Here is a 22,683-nt window from a genome sequence, read left to right as displayed (position 1 = left end):
TGGTTTTGATTTCGGTGGTCCAACCTGCTGTAATGGGAGACAGCTCCATCTGTGGTATAAGCGTCCGCCATTGTGTGTGAATAGAGAATGGGGCATCTTTGCCGACTTTGATACCCTTCAAATTCTGAGCTTCTGACAGCATCTGTCAAAGCTGGAAAATGTGCAATCTGCCTGGTTCATGCAAAATGATGACCTAACATATCAAGAGGATTATGTATCGCATTATCTCCCCTGGATTGCAACGATTGTTATGACCAAACAGGTTTGTGTCCATATACTGCTGTGTCTCAGTACCCAATTTCACTTTGAGGGTTGTCTTACATGGATTGCATTGTGTATTTACAAGCTGGCATTAAGGCCATCCTCTTGACGCTGGGTGTTGCTTTCCGCCCCCAAAAATCAATGCCAACGAAGCAAGAAACCCTCAGCACATACCCAAAATGGAGACCTTGCTGAGGAATTCTTCGTACATCTTCCGTTTTCTCAGTGTGCTGCCCTGAATAGGAAAGACAGAACAGGTAGAAAGTTAGCTGGCGTCAGAAATGCCATGTTGGATTTAGACGAAAGGCCGTGGAAAGGAAAGGGAAAAGAAGTGAAGGCGATTGTAAGCTGCTACAAGATATGCACAACGTACTTCCGATCCAGCTTCTGCAGCTTCTTCTTTTGGTATCATGTACCCTGCCCCTCTTCCCGCCCCCACCCCTCTGAAAACTGCAATGCAGCCAAGGCAAACAGCCTCGCGAGAAAATGGATTTTTTTCCCCACACCTCACCCCAATCCATTACACCCCCTGGGAAAGGAAGGCGGTGGAGATCAAATGAATTCCTCGCGGGACTCCCCTGGCTTCCACATCGCACGGCGACTCCCCTCCCCTCCCCCTGGGGATTAAGCGGGTCCTTTCTACCGGTGAAAGCGATATGTAGAACAGCCTGGCAATTAAGCACTTAATTAAGCAGCCTCGTTATCTCTTTGCATCCAGGCAAGCTTGCAATCGAAACGAGAGGAAGCCGCACGAGGGACGCGAGGCGCTGTCGGGCGAGGGCCACGGAGTCCTCTGCCACCTGCCAAGGTATCCCGTCGCGTACGTGGTCTTCCTCCCACCGTGTTAAGGTTATCGATGGTCCAGGATAGAATAGACCAGGGGTAGTCAAACGGCGGCCCTCCGGATGTCCATGGACTACAATTCCCAGGAGCCCCTGCCAGCATTCCCACTCTAGCAGCTGGACTTCAGCCCAATAGCACTTCCAAGGCCCATCATCGAGGCCTTAATCCAGGGGTAGTCAAACTGCGGCCCTCCAGATGTCCATGGACTACAATTCCCAGGAGCCCCTGCCAGCATTCGCTGGCAGGGGGCTCCTGGGAATTGTAGTCCATGGACATCTGGAGGGCCGCAGTTTGACTACCCCTGCCTTAATGGATTCATCACACCAGTTAGCCAGGTTCAGCTCTGCCACCTTGACTCTGGCCAGCACACAAAAAAGGGCAAAAATACCCACTCCCCCCGTTCCCTCCCCCCCCCAAGCTCCACACCTGTCATTCAGGGTTCGGAAGGCCTAAAGCTTAACAGCGGGATGACATGTTAATCTTTTCAACCATCAGAGGAAGGAGAAGAAACACTCAGGCCTTCTGGGCTGGGTAGAGAAGCACTAAACAAACATTTGGGGGCGTTTGAATTTTTTTTTTTTTGCAAGGGTTGGGGGGGGGGGAAGGGGGAAGCACGTGTTTCCCTGACGAGGAAAGGAGGCCGATAAACTCGGAGTAGAGATGCGGAAGTGGAGTGCGATTGCAAAGAGTAAGGGGGGGGGGTGTTTGCTGAGTGCAAATCCAGTGGGGAAAGGAAAGGGGCTAAAGGGCCAAGGAGAGTGTGGATTGGGGGGGAATTGTTTCCAATTCCCTGCTTTCCCCAAACATTTTTATCAGTCCTTCTCACCTTTTTTGCTATTGAGAAACCCCCGAAACATTCTTTAGGCTTTGAGAAATCCCAGAAGTGGCGCGATCATGCAAAATACATTCCCTTAAGTGTTGGGCCGGTACGAGACTGTTGCCGAGTCCTCATATGATCAACCCTTTCTGATATATTTCAATTCCTTGAGATCTGCCTGATTCTAGACCAACTCAGTGGTTCCCTATGTGGGAAATGAGGTTAGTTGTTAATTATTACCGCCACTGTAGTACTGTAGAGTTATTTTATGGGGAGATTGTTTTATACGCATTTTTCTTGGATGCTTTAGGATGCTTTGGGCTGATCCTGTGTTGAGCAGGGGGTTGGACTAGATGGCCTGTATGGCCCCTTCCAACTCTATGATTCTATGATTCTATGACTAGATGGCCTGTATGACTAGATGGCCTTCCAACTCTAGGATTCTGTGATTCTATGATTCTATGAGTCTAATTCAGCAGTGGAATGGGCTGCCTAAGGAGGTGGTGAGCTCCCCCTCACTGGCAGTCTTCAAGCAAAGGTTGGAGACACACTTTTCTTGGATGCTTAGGGCTGATCCTGCGTTGAGCAGGGGGTTGGACTAGATGGCCTGTGTGGCCCCTTCCAACTCTATGATTCTGTGATTCTGTACTGTTGATATTATTGTTATGATGAAATGGGCCTGTGTTTTACGTCCTTGTAAACCGCTGCGAGCCAGTTTGCTGAGAGCAACGGTCATATAAATCCAAATAATAAATCAATAAATTGGGAAGCAGAGCTGTGGACACGCCCATCCGGGGCTCCTCCCCTTCCAACCCCCTCCAGGCCAATCACTGGCCGTTCAGGGAGGGGGAGGTTGGTCAACCGGATCATATTTGGTCGCAGCGCCTTATAAATGTTTAACACACTTTAAAAACATATTAAAAATTGATCAGCTCTCACCCATCCAGGAAACCCTGCCATCAAGAAACCCCAGGATTGAGAAGGCCTGGTCTGAGTTGTCACAACTCCTCGCTACCATCACCAAACGCGATCTAGGACTCCTACAGCCTGGTCATTCTCTGGGAACAGCCCTCTGCTCCTTCCCCAGGACGGTTCCCTCCCTCCAGGTGCAGCCTGGAACCCTCCTGGAATTACAACTGATCACCAGCTGGAGAAAACAGCTGCTTTAGGGGGCTGGAACTGGCGTCGTTACAACCTGCTTCACCCAAACCGCATCCCCCCAAATCTGCAGGCGTCTCCCTGCTTGGAGTTGGTGCCCCTCTGCTCTCAGGGCTGCAGCTTTCACAGCTTCTAGACCAGAGGTGGCTGGACTGTGGCAGGGGCTCCTGGGAACTGTAGTCCATGGACATCTGGAGAGCCACAGTCTGGCCATCCCTGGTCTTGATGGATAGCTGAGCCGTCCTTCCAGCTATCCTAATATTGTGACAGGAGGCAGCTCTCTGCAATTCTAGCCAGATGCTACCACGGAGCCTTGGAAGCAAACTGAACTGCGCATGGCGCACGCAGATGTTTTTCGGGAGAATGACAGGCCCGGCCAGATAAAGCCGGGGCAAAACTATGCTGGGGAAGCCTCCTGGGTGCTGATTGTGATCTTCCCTGACCCACGGTAACCCTTCTCTCACCTCCCCAGCGGAGGAGTCTGGCTGCTTCTCCGGGAGGATGAGCGGTCTTGGAAATACTAGACATTGAGACAACAAAGCCCCTGACAGCTCTGCATGGGACTGGGGAGGGAAAGCTGGACTTGGGGTCTTCCTCCCGACCCTCCCTGGCTAGAAGCCATACCACAGCACGGGGCGCGAGGGACCCAGAAAGGGATCCCCTTTCCATGACAGAGGGCTAGAAGAATCTGAGGAGGATTGCACGGGTGCTGAGCGATCGTGGGTGTGGAGGAATTTTAGGAAGCCGTCTGCAGGGCAGCACAACCATAGGTTGAGGGAAGGTTGACCAACCACACAGGAACTGGCAGTCTTCAAGCAAAGGTTGGATGCACACTTTTCTTGGATGCTTTAGGATGCTTAGGGCTGATCCTGCGTTGAGCAGGGGGTTGGACTAGATGGCCTGTAGGGCCCCTTCCAACTCTGTGATTCTATGATTCTGTGATTCTATGATCCTGCGTTGAGCAGGGGGTTGGACTAGATGGCCCGTGTGGCCCCTTCCAACTCTATGGTTCTGAGATTCTGTGAACGGAGGCTGGCCAGGAAGGACAAAAGGGGAGGGGAGTCTTTGCAACCAGCAGGAAGAGAGCGGTATAAATATCTCAGTTTCAAAGGTGGGTTCCAGATCAAATTGAGCCTCGGCTTTCCCAAGTGGAGTGCCCCAGGTTTTGAGAATATCTTTTTATTGCCAGATGAAGATCCTCCTGTCCCTAGCTGGGTCGCATGATTTGCACTGGCCGCCAGAAGGATTAGGCTTACAGTGCTGGAGGGACACCCCGATATCTGGAGATGTAGCCTTAGTTGCATTTTATCGTACATATTATTATTAATTATTAATCTTTTCAGGGGAAGGATCTCAGTTCCCTGTTGTTGACCCTCCAGAGGAACTGGCTGACCACTGGGTGAACCAGGATGCTGGACGAGATGGACCCCTGGTCTGATCCAGCAGGGCTTTTTTAATGCACTTATCAGAGTGAGGCCTGTATACCATGTTTGTTGGCCCTCCGGGATGCAACGGGATGCTGGACTAGATGACCCAGCAGGATGTCTCCTCGAAGGGGCCAAGCAGAAACCTGAGGATGTTATTTATTTGAAGAGGAAGATGATTATAAGTACGTGAAAGCTCCTGGACTTGCTCAGGAGATGCTTTTTTGCAAGCCAACAATCCACAGGCACACAGATATCCGCGCCTGGTCAGAAAGTTATTCCTTTTGTACATTTATTAGCCCACATTTCTTCCATGGAGGAATTCAATGCAGCAGGCACGAGGTTCCTGGGAGGTCCCCTATCAAGGCACAGACCAGATCCAGGCCTGCTTAGCTTCAGAACATGCCATGTATCATGGGCCTTTAGACCAAACACTGAAAATAGAAGTGTCTGTTCTGAAGAAATCAGAACCAGAGTCGGAAGGGGCCATGCAGGCCACCTAGTCCCACCCCCTGCTCAAGGCAGGATCAGCCTCAAGCATCCAGGAGAAGGATCTGTCCAGCTGCTACTGAAGACCACCAGTGAGGGGGAGCTCATCACCTCCTCAGGCAGCCCCTTCCACCGCTGAACTACTCTGTGAATCCCCCCCCCCCGGACATCTAGCTAGTATTGTTCTACACGGAGTTCGAAGCCATTACTGCGTTTTCTCTCCTCTGCTGCCAACAAGAACTGCTCCGTGTCCTCCTCCAAGTGACCTTTCAGATCCTTCAAGAGAGCCACCCTGTCCCCTCTCAGCCTCCTCCTCTCCAGGCTGAACATTCCCTCAGCCTTTCCTCACAGGGCTCGGTCCCCTGGCCCCAGATCATCCCTGCTGCTCTCCTCTGCATCCTCTCCATTTTGTCCACGTCCTTTTGGAAGTGAAGCCTCCAGAACTGCACACAGGACTCCAGTTGGGGTCTGATCAATGCGGTATACAGCAGGACATAAATTGCATACTTTATGTTTGTTCCTATGAAGATCCCTCTCCCCTGGAAACATGGCCACCTTTCTAGTTAAGGGAGCCCAGCCACGCCCCTAAACGCACAAGCAAATCTCAAATAGGATTCTTCTGAAAACCTATTTTGTTGGAGAAACAAGAGAAAGGAACTTCAAAGACCAATCATGCAGCCTTTCCCAGCTTTTTTATGTTTGAGAAACCCCTGTAATGTTCTTCAGGCTTTGAGGTGCTATCGTGCGGAATACGGAGGGGAATCAGAGCTGTGGACACGCCCAGCTGGGGACCCTCCCCTTCCCGGGCCATTTTGGGAAGGGTGGGTGTGTTGACGTGACTAGATATGCTCCTATCACCCAATAAATGTTTAATGAATTGTTAAAATATTAACGAACTCCCACCCATTTTGGAAACTCTCCCAGGGCCTTCAAGGAACCCCAGGGTTTCACAAAACCCTCTTTGGATGACTTTCTCCGTCGGGAATCTAAAGGGGAACAAACTCCCTGAGCCTAGGAACATTCTGCAGAGAATGCCTGGAGGGGAAAAGGGGGGATTTACAGACTGCAAAAGGAGCCTGGGGGTTTGCAACCCGATAGGACCTCTGAAAAACGGGGGGAAAGAAACCCTTTGCCACTGCTATTAGTCTCCGCAAAGGCGTCACCGCACAATCGACCAGGGATACGACAGCCTCCGTCGTCGTGGTTCTGATGTTCTTGCACCTGTGGTCTTTGGCTCCCTCCGAATGCCTCCTTGCCAGAAAAGAAGCAAACAACAGCAGCAGATCCTGACGGGCAGCAGTTCAGAAACACGGTGAAAATACCCTGCGAGGATTGATAGATGGGAATGAGCCCCGAATGCTTTGCAGCTTTGAGGGTTTGGGACGCCAACCTGTGTTTTTCGTCCACTCCGAATTGGACAGCGGTCAAGAAACTTTTCCGACCAGCGCCGCAAGCAATGGAAAATCCTCTGGTACGTTTGGCGGCGGGACCCTCCCCCCCCAAAGAGATAGATGAGTGATGTTTGCTGAAGGAGTCGTCTCGCTGGACAGGTTCAAAGCGACCGTGGAGAAAAGTCCATCCACGTCCAAGATCTTGGGTCTTCCAAGCAAACAGGGCGATAAATTAATATTGAGAAATGAATTGCTTGTGGAAGGAATGGATGGGGGAGAAAAGGACAAATAACAGACACGATTCTTCTCAAGGAAATCCATAGGTGCTGCTCATAGCGGATGGAAGCGACCTGCACTAAATGCAGGATTATCCTTTGGGGAAGTTCAGATGGGAGAAAGTCTGTTTATTGTTTCACAGGCTCCATGGTTAGGGTTGCCCATCTTCCCGGCTATGCCTAGAGATCTCTTGGGACAACCAGGAAACAGAGAGCAGGTAAACTGGAGGAAATGTTCACCTTGGAAGACGGACTCTGTGGCCTTACACTTCACTGAAGTTCCCTCTCCTTCTCAAACCCAGTCCTCCTGAAAGCCAACGGGGTAGAGTGGTCCTCACTCCGTGTCCACATGAAGCCAGCTGGGTGACCTTGGGCCAGTCATAGAATCATAGAATCATAGAATCACAGAATCATAGAGTTGGAAGGGGCCATACAGGCCATCTAGTCCAACCCCCTGCTCAACGCAGGATCAGCCCTAAGCACACTAAAGCATCCAAGAAAAGTGTGTATCCAACCTTTGCTTGAAGACGGCCAGTGAGGGGGAGCTCACCACCTCCTTAGGCAGCCTATTCCACTGTTGAATGACTGTGAAAAATTTTTCCTGATATCTAGCCTATATCGTTGTACTTGAAGTTTAAACCCATTACTGCGTGTCATTTCCCCTGACAGAACTGATCCCTGTAGTCTGGAGAGCCATTCTAGCCCCTGGAGATCACCAGGAACCAACAGCGGTGTGGGTTGGCACCCCTCGTGTGCACATCCAGCTCTGGGGGCATGATTTGTCTGCCACCCTTTAAACGAGGGTGAAGAGGGACAAGACAGTGGAGCAGAGTTCTAAACAGGCCTTGGAATATATGAAAACTTCGAAGGACGCCTGTGCAGTGAGGTCTTGGGCCACCGTTAGCTTCAAAAAGCCTCCCCTGGAAGAAGCCCTTCAAAAGAATGCTGGGGGGGTGGGAGGAACGACATACTGGGCTGATCTACACCGTTCCTTGGCTCCATGAAGGTATCAAGGGACTCCATTAGTCTCCAAAACATGCGCTTCACCACCTACTCCCCGAGATTCGGATTTCATTTTCCAACTCTGCTCCTCCAATCTACTTTCCCTCCTTGTTGTGCTCACTCTCCCAGGTTTTCTTCATTTCCTCTGCCCACTTGGACGCCCACCACATTTAAAAAAAACACAAAGCCCAATAGGACTGTGCCAGCCAAAATTTACTGGCCGACCCCCCACCCACCCAAAGGTCCACCTTGAATGAAGAAACCCAACCAATTGCGGCTGAGAGAACGGGAAAGCCAAGCTCAGGTTGCAGGTGAAAGACCATCTCTGGCAGGTACCCGGCTGGCGCAGGACGCCCGGCTAATCCCTGCGTAAACCCAGTATTGAATTATGCTGCGGACGTACATTCTTCTCAGCGCGCAGAACAGAGAAACGCCTCCAGGAGTCTCTGAAGCGACGACTACTGAATGGCAAAAACAAAGACGCAGTAATAAAAAAAAAGAATTCCAGGACTCGGTTGGCTTTGAACCACTGTCTTTTTTTTTTAAAGAAGGAAAATGAGAATTCCAGGGTTGGATGTTGCATATTGGTAAGAGGAATTTGAAAGCGTTTTCTGAGTCATGACGGCCTACAAACCGTCGATGGCTAAGTAGGGTGTGAGACCGTGTTTTTAGGGACTCCTTGAGGATCACTTTCCTTGTATTAATAAATTTTTATGAACAAACCGGGCAGCAAGTCATACCAAGCAGAAGCGGAGGGGTCCAAAGAATTACTCACGGACAAAGAGCCTCAACTTCCATTCCAGATAGTGAAAATCTGCCCCCACGGGATTCAAAGCCCGACAGAAAGATGCAAAACACTTATGACCACTATCATCATGTTCTTCTAGTTCATTACATTGACCTTTTGACGTTTTTATATTGCCTAAAAGCTTTGCAGTTTGATCGTGCCTGATCCCCGCGTTCCGGTCTGGGGCCGTAGAAATGAACTTGTGCTTGTACTAGTCATGGATATAAACTCGCTTGGCCGAAAGGCTTAGAATCATAGAATCCCAGAATAACAGAGTTGGAAGGGCCCTCCTGGGTCATCTAGTCCAACCCCCTGCACTATGCAGGACACTCACATCCCAATTGCTCATCCACTGTCACCTGCCACCCCCTTGAGCCTTCCCAGAATCAGCCTTGATCAGGACTTGAGGAAAGCTGTTTGGTATAAATGAAACAAGGCAGAATTTCTTTTTCAAATGGCAGACGGGAACCAGGTAAAGAAAAGGGGAGGAAAATCCTTTTCGAGGGAGACAATGGACACGTATACTGCAAATGCAAAAACGGCTGCTACCTTCATACCTTCCCCCTCACCTGTGAGCAAGGTCTCTTTGGCTTGCTCCCCCAAATTCTGGCAACAACAGCACCCCTAATGCTCCAACCATCCCCTTTCCCCTCCCTAGACATGACCGATGCGTTTGGGAGCTCCGAGCAGAGGAAATCGGCACCGACAAGTCTGTGGGGAGGAGACTGACTGACACGGATTAGTCACGAAACGGTGTCCCCCACAAGGGAACTGATTAAGGCCAGCAGGGGGCCGGCCAAGGAGAACCCACAGAAGGATTTCTCACCCCCAGAAAGCCCTGCGAAGGATGAGGATCAAGGGATCCCGGATGCATTAGTCAGAGGGCCCAAGTGGGAACTGGCAAGACCCCCCCGGAGAAGTTATGCCTGACAAGAAAAAGGTTGCATAACCCGGCCGCATTTGATGGGCTGGTGGAGAGAGGCATTCCCCTCCCTCCCTGCTCTGCTGCCCCCCCCCACACACAAACACACACACACGCAAAACACACAAATTGGTGAGAAGGGGTGGTAGTCGCTGACCGAACTCCCGTTTGGGAAAGGCGAGCAAAGATCAGCAGACCAGAAGAGCCACCAGCACAGCCCTGCCTTACAAGGCCTTCGAGCGACTGGGATTCTCCCGGAGACAGAAACGACCCCCCGCCCCCTGCAACAATGGAAGTTTGACACACGCAGCGTTGTCGGCTGAAGCCTAATGCGCTGGAAAGCAAAGTCCTTTCTTGGGCAGGTCCTCGGACACTGTGATGGGTGCGGGGAAGGTGCCACGGGGGGAGAGCAGGTTCTGATCTGGGGTTTTCCTCCTGGCAGACCATTAGGGCTGGTGGAGAGTTCTCTGGCTGCCACAGTTTTGAGGGTTCAGGGGCAGATTTGGGAATTCCCACGAAAGCTCCCCAGAAGCCCCCTGCCCTTCCCCCTGTACGCCTGCCTTAATAGACTCAGCCACAAGCTGTTCCCGGCATTGCCGTGAAAGCAGGGAACCGTCCTGGGGGGGGGGGGGGGCTTGTGGGGTCACCGCCCCTGGGAAAGGGGCGGAGTCTGGACGCCTACTCCTGCCTCAAACTGCCTCCTTTCTCCCCCCTGATATTACTTCTGGCCCCGATCCGGGGCTCCTCAAAGCCTGAAAAATATTCCAGGGGCTCCTCCATGGTCAAAGGGTTGAAAAAGGCTGGGCTAACCAGACCACACACTGAGCACTGAAGCTCTCGAACCTGCCCTGCAATACCCACATTGGTGGGGCCATGGCTCAGTGGCAGAGCCTCCGCTTGGCGTGCAGAAGGCCACGGACATCATGGACCACAGCTTGGCCACCCCTCCTCCAGAGCTTGAGCCTGGAGCTTCATGTTTTGAGATGACGGCCTCCGTAATCCAACAGAGGCAGCAAGGGCTTACGCCCTGGAGCTACCTCTAGGCAGAACAGGGTCTGCAACTTTGCTCCTTGGGGACAGTGGAGGAAAAGCTGAACCACCATATTGGTCCATGCTCGCCTGGCTTCGACCAGGGCCTTTTCGGTCCTGGCCCCTACCTGGTGGAACGAGCTCCCGGAAGAGCTGCGGGCCTTGAGGGAGCTTCCGGCTTTCTGCAGGGCCTGCAAGACGGAGCTCTTCCGCCCGGCCTTCGGTTGAGGCCACCATGTTGATCCACCAGCAACAGCGGCAGCACATTGGCGCCAGGGAGTTGGTTGGAGTAGAGGCGGGGTTATTTTTACCGCTAAGCTGTTATTCCTGTTTTTATCATTGTATTGGGGGTTTTAATGGGAGTTTTACGTATGGGTCTTTTTCACGTGCTGGCTTGCCGAGAGTGGTGGGGAATAATTCGAATTAATAACTAAATAAAATAAATAATAAAAATCCCAAAACAAGTCCCAAACCCAACGTTTTATTGGACCAACCAATTTAGCAAGAGGCTCCATGGTGGAAGGAAAGCAAATCTGGATCTGTGGACAGCGGTACTCTGCCTATGCCTTCCTTCATCCACCTTCCTTGGTGGGCTCCCATGCAAAGACTAACCATGGCCAATCCCGCTTAGCTTCCAAACTCTGCCAAGCTCAGGCCAAACTGGGCTATTCAGGCCTTGAATTCCAGGACGAATGACAAGTGGGGAACCTAAATTTTCAACTTTTCTTTACCACTGAGGAACCCCTGCAGCGTTCGTCAGGCTTCAAGAAACCCCAGAAGTGGCACCATCGTACAGTATATGCCTGAGAAGCAGAGCTGTGGACACGCCCACCTGGGGTCCCTCCCCTTCCCGCTTCCTCCAGGCCCATCATTGGCCATTTGGGGAAGCTGGGGCAGGTCGACATGACCATATAGGGTCGTATCGCCCGATAAACGTTGAACGAATTTGAAATATGCATTCAAAATGAGTGAACTCCCACCCATTTGGGAAACCTGTCCAAGGCCATCAAGGAAAGAAAGCCTGACTGAGTGAAATCCATGATGGCTGTTCATCTCCAGCCTTGAAGTCTCTCTGTTTTGACCCGGCTTGGACAACAGAGACAGACCAGCTAGACGGCCGGTTCCCCTCTGGGCTTAGCTACGGGTCAGGCCACCCACAGACCTAGCGAGGAGCAGGTATCTTTTTACGTCTGGTTTCCCAGAAAAGGTCAGTTTGGAACACGGTCATGTCAAGAGAACGCTGGGCAGCGGCGTTTGATTCATAGCGCTCCCCCCTTTTCCCACGAATCCGTGGAATCCTCCTTCTGTTGCTGTTTATTTTGTAAATAAACCTGGGCCTTTGGCGGTGACCGGACGTTAATGAGGCTTTAACCGCTTATCGTAAAAATGCACGCCGAGTGCCATGAAGGTTTACGGCGCCATTAATGGGAACCTGCGGAAGAGGAGCGGTGACTTAGGCGAAGAATGAGATTCTTAAACACACCATTAAAATGCGTCGGTAGCTGTCGCGGTCGATGCCCCAGAGCTTCAAGTCTGTCTTCGCTTTGACCGTCGCGGCCCTTGGCGTCCCGTAGATGAGGGCCAGCTCGCCAAAGCTCCCTCCTTCGCTGATGTTGGTAACCAGATCGCCATTGACATACACCTGCCGACGAAACAAGAGAGAAACCCAGTTTATACCGGGGGATTTAGTTGGGAGGGGAAAACAGGGTCTGACTGTCCTCAAAATTCACAGCGACCGCCCGACTGTTGCCCTCCAAAACGCCTTTCTTTCGCCTGATGTGGTCTCTGGAAGCCAAAACAAATCCCACAATGCCCGAGAGCAAAGAAACAACCTGCTTTGTGGGCAGAATTTCAAGTCCTCTCGCTTTCCTACAATGGCTGCATTGAGGCTCTGAGTTTCCAGCTCCCCGCAGTTCGTTGGCATCAAAGCCTGCCCTTTTCCCCCTTCCCCTTTCTAGAATGAGGTGTGCGCACCGAATCCAGGGGCAGGACTGTCGCCCTTCAAAAAAACAAAAATTGCCTTTTCATGGACACTGTCAGACTTGAAAGGAGAGGAGATGGCCGCAGCGCGGTTTGTAGGGGGACACCGTCGAGCTAAAAGGGGACTCCGGCACGGAAAGAGGAAAACGGCTCGCACAAAGGGAGCCTTTCTTCTCGGAACTTGGTTGGCGAAGGCAAATTCAGGCAGTTTCTAAGAACACGCTGACTTTGTGCTGTGCGTTTCCTACAGATGCACGCAGCAAGGTGGCGATCGGTCGGGAGGCGGGATGTCGTGAGGCGGCCATTTTGGGCCCTGAAACCATGAGTGAGGATTGGTCAGGGGGAAAAGTTTTCTGTGAGCGAATGACAGATTCAAGTGGGTAGCCCTGCTGGTCTGAAGTAGCCTATCAAGAGAAAAGAAAGGGAAACTTTCTAAGGCAACATGTTTGTGATATGTACAATGAGTAAATACAGTTTCTTTTACATCTTTTATATAGTAGAAGGAACAACCACAACGGCTTCTAGATCAGTTCCGTTTTCATTGGCTTCATCGGTGGTTGAAACCTCCAATCCTTATATTACATAGAATCATAGAATCATAGAGTTGGAAGGGGCCATAAAGGCCATCTAGTCCAACCCCCTGCTCTACGCAGGATCAGCTCTAAGCATCCTAAAGCATCCGAGAAAAGTGTGTATCCAACCTTTGCTTGAAGACTGCCAGTGATAATCATAATCATAGAATCCTAGAGTTGGAAGGGGCCATAAAGGCCATCTAGTCCAACCCCCTGCTCTACGCAGGATCAGCCCTAAGCATCCTAAAGCATCCGAGAAAAGTGTGTACCCAACCTTTGCTTGAAGACTGCCAGTGATAATCATAATCATAGAATCCTAGAGTTGGAAGGGGCCACAGAGGCCATCTAGTCCAACCCCCTGCTCCATGCAGGATCAGCCCTAAGCATCCTAAAGCATCCAAGAAAAGTGTGTATCCAACTATTGTTAATACTATTGTTAATATTTTAGTATCAACCGGCCATAGGCTCTGAGAGCCTATTAACCATGGATCTAGAAGCCGTTGTGGTTGTTCCTTCTGGTATATAAAAGATGTAAAAGAAATTGTATTTACTCGTTGTATATATGGCAAACATATTGCCCTAGAAAGGTTCCCTTTCTTTTCTGTTGGTCTGAAGAAGCTTGACAAAATTCCTAGTCCAATGGCAACTTTTAGACCAACAAAAGATTTACACCTGGAATAAATCTTTGTTGGTCTTAAAGGTGCCATTGGACTTGGAATTCTGTTGTGGGAGAATGAAGCTGCCCTCTTGAGAACTGAAATTAGAAATAGCTGGTATAAAACAACAAACAACAAAGTCTTTAATAGCATATTAAAAAAATACAATTTAAGGAAGGAAAGCGCAGAGGGATCCACTGCAGTGTGGAATAAACAAAAGCAGATATCATGCTTCAAAGTGGGATAAATTGCACTCACAATCTCTCACAGCGATGTCAAAAGAAAATGAATCTTAAATTCATCCGAATGCAGTTCTCTTTTGGAAAAAGAGTTGGCTCTTATATGCTGCTTTTCTCTACCCAAAGGACTGAGTCAGGAAGTGAGAGCACCAGCCTCAGCCAATCAGGACTGAGTCAGGAAGTGAGAGCTCTGCCTCAGCCAATCAGGACTGAGTCAGGAAGTTAGAACACCTGCCTCAGCCAATCAGGACTGAGTCAGGAAGTGAAAACACCTGCCTCAGGACTGAGTCAGGAAGTGAAAACACCTGCCTCAGCCAATCAGGACTGAGTCAGGAAGTGAGAGCACCTGCCTCAGCCAATCAGGACTGAGTCAGGAAGTGAGAGCACCTGCCTCAGCCAATCAGGACTGAGTCAGGAATTGAAAACACCTGCCTCAGCCAATCAGGACTGAGTCAGGAAGTGAAAACACCTGCCTCAGCCAATCAGGACTGAGTCAGGAAGTGAGAGCACCTGCCTCAGCCAATCAGGACTGAGTCAGGAATTGAAAACACCTGCCTCAGCCAATCAGGACTGAGTCAGGAAGTGAGAGCACCTGCCTCAGCCAATCAGGTCTGAATCAGTAAGTGAGAGCACCAGCCTCAGCTAATCAGGACTGAGTCAGGAAGTAAGAGTACCTGCCTCAGCCAATCAGGACTGAGTCTGGAATTGAAAACACCTGCCTCAGCCAATCAGGACTGAGTCAGGAAGTGAGAGCACCAGCCTCAGCCAATCAGGACTGAGTCAGGAATTGAGACCACCTGCCTCAGCCAATCAGGACTGAGTCAGGAAGTGAAAACACCTGCCTCAGCCAATCAGGTCTGAATCAGTAAGTGAGAGCACCAGCCTCAGCTAATCAGGACTGAGTCAGGAAGTAAGAGTACCTGCCTCAGCCAATCAGGACTGAGTCTGGAATTGAAAACACCTGCCTCAGCCAATCAGGTCTGAGTCAGTAAGTGAGAGCACCTGCCTCAGCTAATCAGGACTGAGTCAGGAAGTGAGAGCACGTGCCTCAGCCAATCAGGACTGAGTCAGGAAGTGAGAACACCTGCCTCAGCCAATTAGGACTGAGTCAGGAAGTGAGAGCACGTGCCTCAGCCAATCAGGACTGAGTCAGGAAGTGAGAACACCTGCCTCAGCCAATCAGGACTGAGTCTGGAATTGAAAACACCTGCCTCAGCCAATCAGGTCTGAATCAGTAAGTGAGAGCACCTGCCTCAGCTAATCAGGACTGAGTCAGGAAGTGAGAGCACGTGCCTCAGCCAATCAGGACTGAGTCAGGAAGTGAGAACACCTGCCTCAGCCAATTAGGACTGAGTCAGGAAGTGAGAGCACGTGCCTCAGCCAATCAGGACTGAGTCAGGAAGTGAGAACACCTGCCTCAGCCAATCAGGACTGAGTCTGGAATTGAAAACACCTGCCTCAGCCAATCAGGTCTGAATCAGTAAGTGAGAGCACCTGCCTCAGCTAATCAGGACTGAGTCAGGAAGTGAGAGCACGTGCCTCAGCCAATCAGGACTGAGTCAGGAAGTGAGAGCACGTGCCTCAGCCAATTAGGACTGAATCAGGAAGTGAGAGCACGTGCCTCAGCCAATCAGGACTGAGTCAGGAAGTGAGAACACCTGCCTCAGCCAATTAGGACTGAGTCAGGAAGTGAGAGCACGTGCCTCAGCCAATCAGGACTGAGTCAGGAAGTGAGAACACCTGCCTCAGCCAATTAGGACTGAATCAGGAAGTGAGAGTGTCAAGTTTGCAGATGACACCAAATTGGGAGGACTGGCAAATACTCCAGAAGGTACAGAGTCAACGAGATCTGAACACAATGGAAAAATGGGCAAATGAGAACAAGATGCAATCTCATAAAGATAAGTGTAATAAAGATAAGTCCTGCATCTGGGTCAGAAAAATGAAAAGCATGCCTACTGGATGGGGGATATGTTTCTAGGTAATACTGTGTGTGAACTAGACCTTGGGGTACTTGTGGATTGTAAGCTAAACATGAGCAGGCAGTGTGATGCAGCGGTAAAAAAGGCAAATACCATTTTAGGCTGTATCAACAGGGGCATCACATCAAAATCACAAGATGTCATAGTCCCATTGTATATGGCACTAGTCAGACCACACCACAGACACCCTGTGAGGTAGGTGAGGCTGAGAGAGACCTGGTATTCCTCCTCGGTCAGAACAGCTTTCTCAGTGCTGTGACTAGCCCAAGGTCACCCAGCTGGTTGCATGTGGGGGAGTGGGGAATCAAACCTGGCTCGCCAGATTAGAAGTCCGCACTCCTAACCACGACACCCAGCTGGCTCTCAAAGCAGCGAGTTAAGAAATGTAGCTCCTTTCCCAAAATAAAATGGACAATGGAAAAAAAAAGAAACCCACAGATGATTGACTCCTTACAGCATGGTCCACAGGGGCAAAGCCTAGCTGGATATGGGATCTGTTGACCTCTCCCATATAGCACCGCAGAAGGTAGAACATTCGTTCTAGCTACCGCGAATGCTTTACACCAGGAGTAGTCAACCTGTGGTCCTCCAGATGTCCATGGACTACAATTCCCATGAGCCCCTGCCAGCGTTTGCTGGCAGGGGCTCATGGGAATTGTATTCCATGAACATCTGGAGGTCCACAGGTTGACTACCCCTGCTCTGTTGCAGGATGCTTAGATGACAGAAACATGCAGCTAGGGACTGGGAACTTGGTGAGACCCCCAAGAAATAGCTGGTTAAATGACAGGGCCAACTTGACCTCCAACTATCTTCACGGAAATACACAATCCTTTTAAGAAAGAGAGTTATGGCTGTGGTCTAGCTATGCTCTCAGAGAAGGTATATGATTTCCTCCCTTCGCCGGTGAAGGACCAAGAGCACAACAAGCTGCCGTCTGGACAGCTCTCCTTCGATGGGAAGTGAAGGACCTGCGCTCAGTTCCCCAATAAAAATGCCATCTTCTCGTCCCAGCCACATAAAAGGAAGTCAACGTATCGAAACCCTCAGCGTCGGGCCAGACTTGACCGTAAATTTTGCCTTCGCAAGGATGACAAAGCGCATTGATGATACATTGTCCTGTCATGCTGTCCTTTGGCCGAAAGTTCGGCCACGCCAAGCTGGCTTGCAGATTTGACTTGGGAGACGGCAGGGAGGGGGGTGGGGAGAGGACAGGACGGGATGGGACGGGGGAGGAAGAAAAGACTCTTGAGAGCTATTTAAAACCGCAGTTTATTTCTGGGCTCTGAAATTTCTTAAGAAAGCAAGCTGGGTAACAGATTCGGAACGGCCCTTTCAGAGATCAGAAAGAAGCAAGTTTTGAAAGCTTGAGCCTTGGAACACTAAGAGTATGAGGAGGAGGAGGAGGAGGAGGAGGAGAAGAAGCAGAGGAGGAGGAGGAGGAGGAGAAGAAGGAGAAGAAGCAGAGGAGGAGGAGGAGGAGAGCTGTTCTCGCAGGGCAGTTCTGTTTGAGCTCTTTTAGCCCTACCTACCTCACAGGGTGTCTGTTTTGGGAAGCTGCCTAAGGAGGTGGTGAGCTCTCCCCAACTGGCTGTCTTTCAGCTGAAGCTGGACAGAGACATCATGGATGCTTGAGGCTGACCCTGCATTGGGTAGGGCAGCATTTCTCCACCTTTCTACCATTGAGAAACCCTTGAAACCTTCCTCAGGCTTCGAGAAACCCCAGAAGGGGCGTGATCGTCCAGAATATGGTCGGGAAGCATGTGGACATGCCCACCCAGGGCCCCTCCCCTCCCCTCCCTCTCCAGGCCCATCATTGGCCATTCTGGGAGGAGAGGGCAGGTCGACATGACCATATATGGTCATATCCCTCGATAAATGACCTTTAAAATATATTAAGAATTAACTAACTCCCACTGATCCAGGAAACCCGAGGGTTTCCCGAAACCCTGCTTGAGAAATGCTGGAGTAGGGGGTTGGACTAGATGGCTTCGAGGGGGCCCTTCCAGCTCTAGGATTCTATGGGTTAGGTTATATCTGAAGAGCTGGCACAAGGTCACCCAGTGACCTTTCCTGCTGACCATGAAATTCTGACCCCAGGTGTCTTCATTCCCATGCTATAGTTGCTGGGGTGCTGTATGAAAAGGCTAGAAGTCAGCCAGGTTACCAAGACTTGGCTGAGAAGCTCCTGGACATTTGAAGTGGCACCTGGGCAGTAGGAGGGAAGGGAGGGGATCCAGTGGGATGCGATGCGTGCAGGGGCTCATGGGAATTGTAGTCCATGGACATCTGGAGGGCCGCAATTTGACTACCCCTGAGCTAGATAGACACTGGAGAGTTACCGTGATAAATCCTGCGGGTTGAACATGATACTGGCCTCAACAGAGAGGAGGGTTTTGTTTTTGTCACTGCTGGTGTTTCTTTCCTCGTGAAAATCTATTTTAAAAGCTTGTCTGACAGGGTTTCATTGTTCAGGGGGGGGGAATGAAGTTGGTCAAATTCAAGTAGCCCACAGGAAGCCTGTTTATATTTGGAAATATGGATTAAGAATCCCCCCCCTTTTCCACAATATGTATTTTCAAGCAGGTGTTTTCAACCCCTTTACAAGAAGCCTGTCATTTATGGTTCCCCAGCCCCTGGTGGGCAGGTAGCCAGGTGGCTCTGGGTACCCACAGCTGCCAGCTGACCAGAGAAACAGAAATGTTGAAGCTGCTGTCTCATCTGACATATTTTTTCCATAACTGGAAGTCTGCATATAGAACAGAATCCTAGAGCTGGAAGGGACCTCCTGGGCCATCTAGTCCAACCCCCTGCGCTATGCAGGACACTCACAGCCCTCTCGCTCATCCACGGTCACCTGCCGCCCCCTTGAACTTTCACAGAATCAGAATATGAATCCACAAATTGTTGTGAGGGTGTTTTTCAACAGCTCGTTGGGTTAAGCGGGACCACTGCGGCCGTCTGGCAGACCTTGGAAGGAGGAAAGCCGAGCGGCACAGACATCTGGGTCCCTCCAGCCCTCTCCATGGTACGAAACGGATTTCTGAATCAAAACCTGTGAAATTAGATAGCATCCCTCCTACAGACTTTCTGTAAAAAGAAAATCCAGACCTTGCTTTTTCGATAGCGTGACAGCACCCCTGTGGACCATCAACTTAAGTTACGGGGGCACCGTGATGATAAATCACTGACTACCCTGCAGGAGCAACCAATCAGGTTCCATAAGAGGTGGCCTGCCGCATCTCTGCATGAATGTCTCTCTGCATGAAGAGGTGGCCTGCCGCATCTCTGCATGAATATCCCAGCAGAAGGCAGGAATTTCTGCCCCAGCGGTGCGCTGGATGCAACCAGAGCAGAACGGTCCTCTCCCCGGGGGGACTGCCTGTCGCATCTCTTCATGAGTCATTGTTCTGTGAGTTCTTCCTTTGAAATGAGGAAGAACGGTCAGTGACTCACGTCTAAAGACAGGGTGCGGACATCTCTGAGGGTGGGTAATTCTTACTTTTACGTGCTTTAGAAGTAAACATTTTTGGGTGGGGGGAGTGCCAGAGTGAACTCTGCGCCCGAGGTATTTTCAGGGATTGGGGGAGTCTAACAAAACATTCCGATTGTTCTGAGGATGGAAGCAAAACAGGGAGAGGCGTCAAGGGGAAATGCCACGTTGCTCCAGCCCGTCCCTTCTCCACTGAGAACTTTCATGAGTTTCTGAGCGGGAGATTCCACAGAGACATCTGATCCTAAGGTTGACAGGTTGGGAAATCACAGGATATTTGGGGGAAAGGAGCCTGGGGGAGGGCGGGATTTGGAGAGGGGAGGTTGTCTGCAGATCAAGCGCCATAACAGGGAATCTCCAGCCGCCACCTGCTCTGAAAACCCATGGAGAACTGGAGGGAGAAAGAGCCAGGAGGTCAACATGGAGGAAGAATGTGCAAGGTGTGCGAAGGGTTAAGCACACCCTTCCTACCCACAATGCTTTACAACAGACCATTCGGTCAGAGCAGGGGTGGCCAAACTGTGGCTCTCCAAATATCCAAGGACTACAATTCCCATGAGCCCCTGCAATATACTTGGTGCAATCCTGGCCCTGCCTAGGTCCACTGACTTCAACATACGTCAGGGTGAGGCTGAGAGAGCCCTTCGAAATGGCCATTTCCTCCATGAGTATTGATTTCTGTTGCCTGGAGGCGAGCTGTCATTCCAGGGGATCCCCAGGCCCCACCTGGAGGCTGGCACCCCTAGAGGCGTGAGAACCCGGCTCGGTCCGTGACCCAGAACGCGGAGCCCGATCCGGATGGGTTTCCATGCTCAGTTCACACCCCGGCAAACCAGGGGCACTTAGCCTCCCTCCTTTTCCAAAACAAACATTTCCACACTTCTATAAATGTCCTACGTGTGACATTTCTCTCTCTCTCTCTCTTTTTTTTTAAAGCCTGTTTTCAACCCAGCTTCTGGCACGGGCCGATGTGGCAAGAGACCTTCCCCAATAGGAAGAGTGAGTCACACGGATTTCCTGAGGACTGACTTCTGGCCGGAGAGGTGGTTCGATTTCCCAGCCGTGCCAATTAGACCGTCCCCTGACACAAACAAGAGCGTTAAAAAAAGACGGCGGCTTGCACCAGCGTCACTGCAAAGCCCTGCCGGGCGGCTCGAAATACATATTCCTGGTTTCTCGAAAAAGATATCAGAAGGAAGGACTCAAGAAGGACGTGGATAAAACTGAAAGGGGACAGAGGAGAGCGACGGAGACGATCTGGGGCCAAGGGACCAAGCCCTATGAAGATAGGTTGAGGGACTTGGGAATGTTCAGCCTGGAGAAAAGGAGGTTGAGAGGGGACATGATAGCCCTCTTTAAGTATTTGAACGTATTTGTACGGTCATTTCAGAACAACACGACCATCCTAAGCGGAGGTAAGACCTTTTCAAAACCCTGGACTGTCCTGAACCCTGCTTAGGATAGCTCTGGAAGATCCTTTCATTTGGAAAACGGCTAGCCTTGTAAAAATAAACACTTCGGGGAGAGATCATCTCTGGTTCCACAATAAAAAGTAGCACGAATTGGATTGTCGTGTAAGATGTACGTGGAGACATCAAACATGAAAACCACATATTCTTTGAATCTGGGGTTTTAAAAACACCCGTCGTTTCATGCTGGAGATCCCAACGAGTTGCCAGTGGCCGTACGGTACAGTGTATGACCAACTTGTGAAGCGCACACCTCTTGCCTGGTCTCCTGGATTTTTACACCTTGTGTTTCCGTGTCCTTTAAATTTTGCTAATCGACGCTTGCTCCCGTACTGGATTTCCGTGGCATTTTTGTTGTTGCCTATCTGAGAGCTTGTCCCTACGGCTGCCGAGTGAGATGTTTCCCCATCAAAAACTGAATGGCCCCCCATGGCCCTGCATTCACCACTTCTCCTTCAGTAGCACAGGCAAGAAGTTTCGTCCAGTTGGTGCTACCCGGGGAGAGTGAGATCTCGTATCTATTCCTTCTTCCATGAAAGTGGCAACCACACACATTCAAAGGACTTGGGGGAAAGCACTTTTCTAAAGACGAAACCATTAGCCTGAGGGTTCTTCTCTCTCTCTCTCTCTCTCTCTCCCTCCCTCCCTCCCTCTCTCTCAGTGGGGAGACACAAATTACACGTAAGCTAACCTGGGCGACTAAAGAATGCAGCCACCTCTGGTTTCCCATGCGCCCCTCAGGCGCATTCCACCATGCTAGTTCAGGGGCACACGGTTTGCCTGCAGGGGCGGGTAATGCGCTTCTAAATCTAAAATAATGTTTTTCCACAGCGCTTCCTAACCCACATACAGAGCTTCTTCTACTATGCGACGACAGCAACAAAACTAGAATTGGCCAAGAAATGGAAAACGTAAGAACTACCCTCGACAGAAGACTGGGTGAATAAACTAGCTGATCTTACCAAGATAGTCTAACTGACACTAAGAGGCCTTTCAAGAATAATGGGGCCCTTACCTGAACTATTTACAAAAGGGATTAAAAATGGGGAACCAAGTGTATCAAATGAAGAGTATAGCTCTCCTTTTCTGTATTAACAATGTAGATTGCATGTATCTCACTGTTTTCAACTCTGGAAAATAAAATAAAAACTTTCTATAAAAAAAAATAAAATAAAATAATTTGTTTTCCTTACGATGCCAAATTAACCTCCTTTTTACGGACAAATATGTTTCGGCTTGCCATCGCTACCCCGTGGCATCCCGGCGAGGTCTCCTTAGCCCCGGGGCTTCTAATTCGGGATAAGCATCCCTCGAGCGCCTCGGAGAGGAAAAAGGGACTTCTGGTTTTGAGGACACAAAATGAGATGGGCAGAGAGGGCTAAGGAATGCGGGCAGGTTCAAATAAAGGTAAAGGCAAAGGTATCCGCTGTGCAAGCACCGAGTCATGTCTGACCCTTGGGGTGACGTCCTCCAGCATTTTCATGGCAGACTCAATACGGGGTGGTTTGCCAGTGCCTTCCCCAGTCATGACCGTTTACCCCCCAGCAAGCAAGCTGGGTCCTCATTTTACCGACCTCGGAAGGAGGGAAGGCTGAGTCGACCTTGAGCCGGCTGCTGGGATTGAACTCCCAGCCTTATGGGCAAAGCTTTCAGACGGCTGCCTTACCACTCTGCGCCACAAGAGGCTCTAGGTTCAAATATCTGGACTCAAAAAGAAATATTCCCCCTCCCCTTCCCCAGATCAATGAATCCAGTACTCTGAAGGGGTACCGTGCAAATCAATGTCCCTAAACAGAGCCGTTTTAACGTTTGCGACTTGGGTCTGTCAACAAAGGGGAGGCCACCCTGGGAAATGGAGATTGAGGGAAAACCCCAAGGTGACAATAGAAATATT

General features: G+C 50.5%; 1 protein-coding gene across 3 annotated transcripts in view; it reads right to left on the bottom strand.

Moving 5' to 3' along the window:
- Positions 1-22,683, bottom strand: part of LOC143827051 (cAMP-dependent protein kinase type I-beta regulatory subunit) — a 95,900-nt gene that overhangs the window by 33,692 nt on the left and 39,525 nt on the right. For all 3 annotated transcript variants that reach the window (XM_077316229.1, XM_077316227.1, XM_077316228.1), the window contains 2 exons: positions 11,882-12,040; positions 436-496 (listed from right to left, as the gene is read on the bottom strand). In XM_077316229.1, the coding sequence (XP_077172344.1) occupies positions 436-496; positions 11,882-12,040 (220 nt within the window). The remainder of the gene's footprint in view (positions 1-435; positions 497-11,881; positions 12,041-22,683) is intronic.

This window comes from Paroedura picta, chromosome 17 (assembly GCF_049243985.1).
Source record: "Paroedura picta isolate Pp20150507F chromosome 17, Ppicta_v3.0, whole genome shotgun sequence".
Lineage (NCBI taxonomy): Eukaryota > Metazoa > Chordata > Lepidosauria > Squamata > Gekkonidae > Paroedura > Paroedura picta.
Note: the sequence above shows the minus strand (reverse complement) of the source record. Positions and strands in the feature narration are given on the sequence as shown.